Genomic DNA, 2,447 nt, shown 5'->3' on the forward strand with positions numbered 1-2,447 from the left:
GTTTTCACAATAAAAGTGGTTTTCATTTGAATCATCCCCTATGTTAATATACATCATTTACCCTGAAATTTAAAAAAAAAATATTAAATATAATTGTGTATGGAACTTTAATTATCTACGTCAACCTCATGTTGTTGGTAAACAAACAAACAAAATAATTAAGTGCATGATGTTGAGTGGCAATTGAATATACATCAAGCGTATGTTCATATTATAATGAGACGAGATCGACAGTTCTTGGTATTGTTCAACGTCGACTGTTCAAAGTCAAATTTGCACCGCTTGAAAAGTAAATAGAAAAGGAACAAAACACTCTATTTATTAAAAAAATTAACCATACAAAGTTCTTTATTATAAAAGGTTGACAATACACACAAATATTGATATTTTAAGGTTTAGGTGTTGTTACTTTTGGCATTATTCTTTTAACTTTAAAAAATATTATTCATTTTATGTACAGAAAGAGCAGAAGAAGTATCATATATACTTCTAGTTGAATGTGTTTAGTGGTATGACTATGAGAAGTTGAAGTTGGGTCTAAACCTAAATGGATCTCAACCAAAGCCAAGGGGAAGCAAATGAACTCTTTGAAGCTCAGGCTCATATATATAGACACATCTTCAACTATGCCACCTCTATGTCGCTAGGTTGTGCACTTGAACTCGGCATACCCGACATCATTCATAATCATGGAAAACCGATCACCATTCAAGAACTTGTTTCAAAGCTCAATCTCCCCATCGACAAAACCCTTCATTTGCATCGCTTGATGCGGCTGCTAATCCACTCCAACTTCTTTTCAATTACCAAACTTCCTGATCAAGAAGACGAAAATGCCAAGGAAGGGTATGTTCTCACCACTTCATCAAAGTTGCTTCTCAAGAACACTAATGAAAACTCGCAAAGCGTACCAAACTTATTACCATTCGCTAATTTGATCCTAGATCCTGTTTTTGTCACTCCTTGGCAGTTCTTGGGGAAATGGTTTTATGGGAACGAATCAACGGTTTTTGAGAGTGCTCATGGGATTCCTATGTGGGAATTTGCCAACATGAATCCTAGATTCAATGGGATATTCAATGATGCAATGGCAAGTGATTCTCGGATGATGAGTTTGGTGGTCAAGGATTGTCAAGAGATCTTTGAAGGTGTGGAATCATTAGTTGATGTTGGAGGTGGAACCGGACTCAACGCTAAGATTCTCCTTGAAGCTTTTCCGCACATGACTTGCATTGTTTTTGACCTCCCACACGTTGTTGCTGAGATGATCGATACTAGGAATCTCAAATATGTTGGGGGTGATATGTTTAGCTCCATCCCATCTGCTGATGCCATCTTTTTTAAGGTAATTCAGTTATGATTTTCTCAAAGATAATAACTTAGCTAGCTTGTTTGTAATGTTTTGATATATTTTTATTTATTTATGTAGAATGTTTTGCATAACTGGAGCGACGACAACGTGTTGAAGATACTAAAACGGTGTAGGGAGGCTATTCGATTTGCAGGTGATAAAGGAAAAGTGATCTTAATAGATATGGTGGTAGATGAAAAACACGACCGGCGTGAAATAACAGAAACCAAGATGGTTTTTGACGTCTTGATGATGGTTTTGGTTACAGGAAGAGAAAGGACCGAGGTTGAGTGGGAGAAATTGTTCTTGGAAGGTGGCTTTAGTCGATATAAAATAACTCCTAACTTTGGCTTGAGGTCTCTCATAGAGGTTTTTCCCTAGATCCCAACCTCAGGGTTGACAAGTAAAAAATGTTATGTTAATTAAAATCAGATGGGTAAACCTTAAATTCTAAAACCTAAACTTGTATTAAACGTTGTATCATGTAAACTTGTCTCTCTAGCCTGATGTTAAACGACAGTCCAAAATACTTGATATTGGGCTGAGTCTTGTCTATCTATTTAATACAATGTGTTCGAAGTTAGAAATATAGCGCACAAGATAGAAATCGAAATCTAAAAGCACAAGTGCGTCAAGACTCCTGACTGACGTAATTTTTAAGTAATTACAATTACCATAATCAAAATCAACAAGAAAGCCATTCAAACTCCTACCGACAGAGATCACGAATCATTTACCTCTTGGTTCCAAGCTATTGGTTCATACCTTGCGTGTATGCTTCAAATTTACCTCTTGGTTCCAAGCTATTGGTTTATACCTTGCGTGTATGCTTCAAAGGTCTATTGTTCTTTGCTACGCATTTTAAAGTAGCGTTTACCTTTGTTATAAGTAGCAAAATCTGGCTGATCAGTGTTTCCATGTACACAGAATATGAGCCTCTTCCATTAATCTCAAGATTATATATTGAAGTGTTTTGAGTAGGTGTCATATATAACCAGCTCATAATGACGGTCCATATACTCAATTACAGGGCCACAGGCTCACCACTCTTCCTAAATTTCAGTACTGTTGATACTGTTTCATGATTATCATGTGT

At 36.2% G+C, this 2,447-nt stretch overlaps 1 protein-coding gene across 1 annotated transcript; it reads left to right on the forward strand.

Annotated features, from left to right (window-relative positions):
- Positions 1–395: 395 nt before the first annotated feature.
- LOC110937253 (probable O-methyltransferase 3) lies at positions 396–1,938 on the forward strand. The gene is made up of 2 exons (XM_022179648.2): positions 396–1,345; positions 1,430–1,938. The coding sequence occupies exons 1-2, from the start codon at positions 548–550 to the stop codon at positions 1,730–1,732; spliced, it is 1,101 nt and encodes a 366-aa protein (XP_022035340.1). The 5' UTR covers positions 396–547; the 3' UTR covers positions 1,733–1,938.
- Positions 1,939–2,447: the final 509 nt, after the last annotated feature.

This window comes from Helianthus annuus, chromosome 4 (assembly GCF_002127325.2).
Source record: "Helianthus annuus cultivar XRQ/B chromosome 4, HanXRQr2.0-SUNRISE, whole genome shotgun sequence".
Lineage (NCBI taxonomy): Eukaryota > Viridiplantae > Streptophyta > Magnoliopsida > Asterales > Asteraceae > Helianthus > Helianthus annuus.

Coding starts and splice junctions, on each gene's coding strand:
- LOC110937253 (XM_022179648.2), top strand. CDS start 548: ATGGATCTCAACCAAAGCCAAGGGGAAGCAAATGAACTCTTTGAAGCT. Junction 1,346..1,429: donor CTGATGCCATCTTTTTTAAG/GTAATTCAGTTA, acceptor TTATTTATGTAG/AATGTTTTGCATAACTGGAG.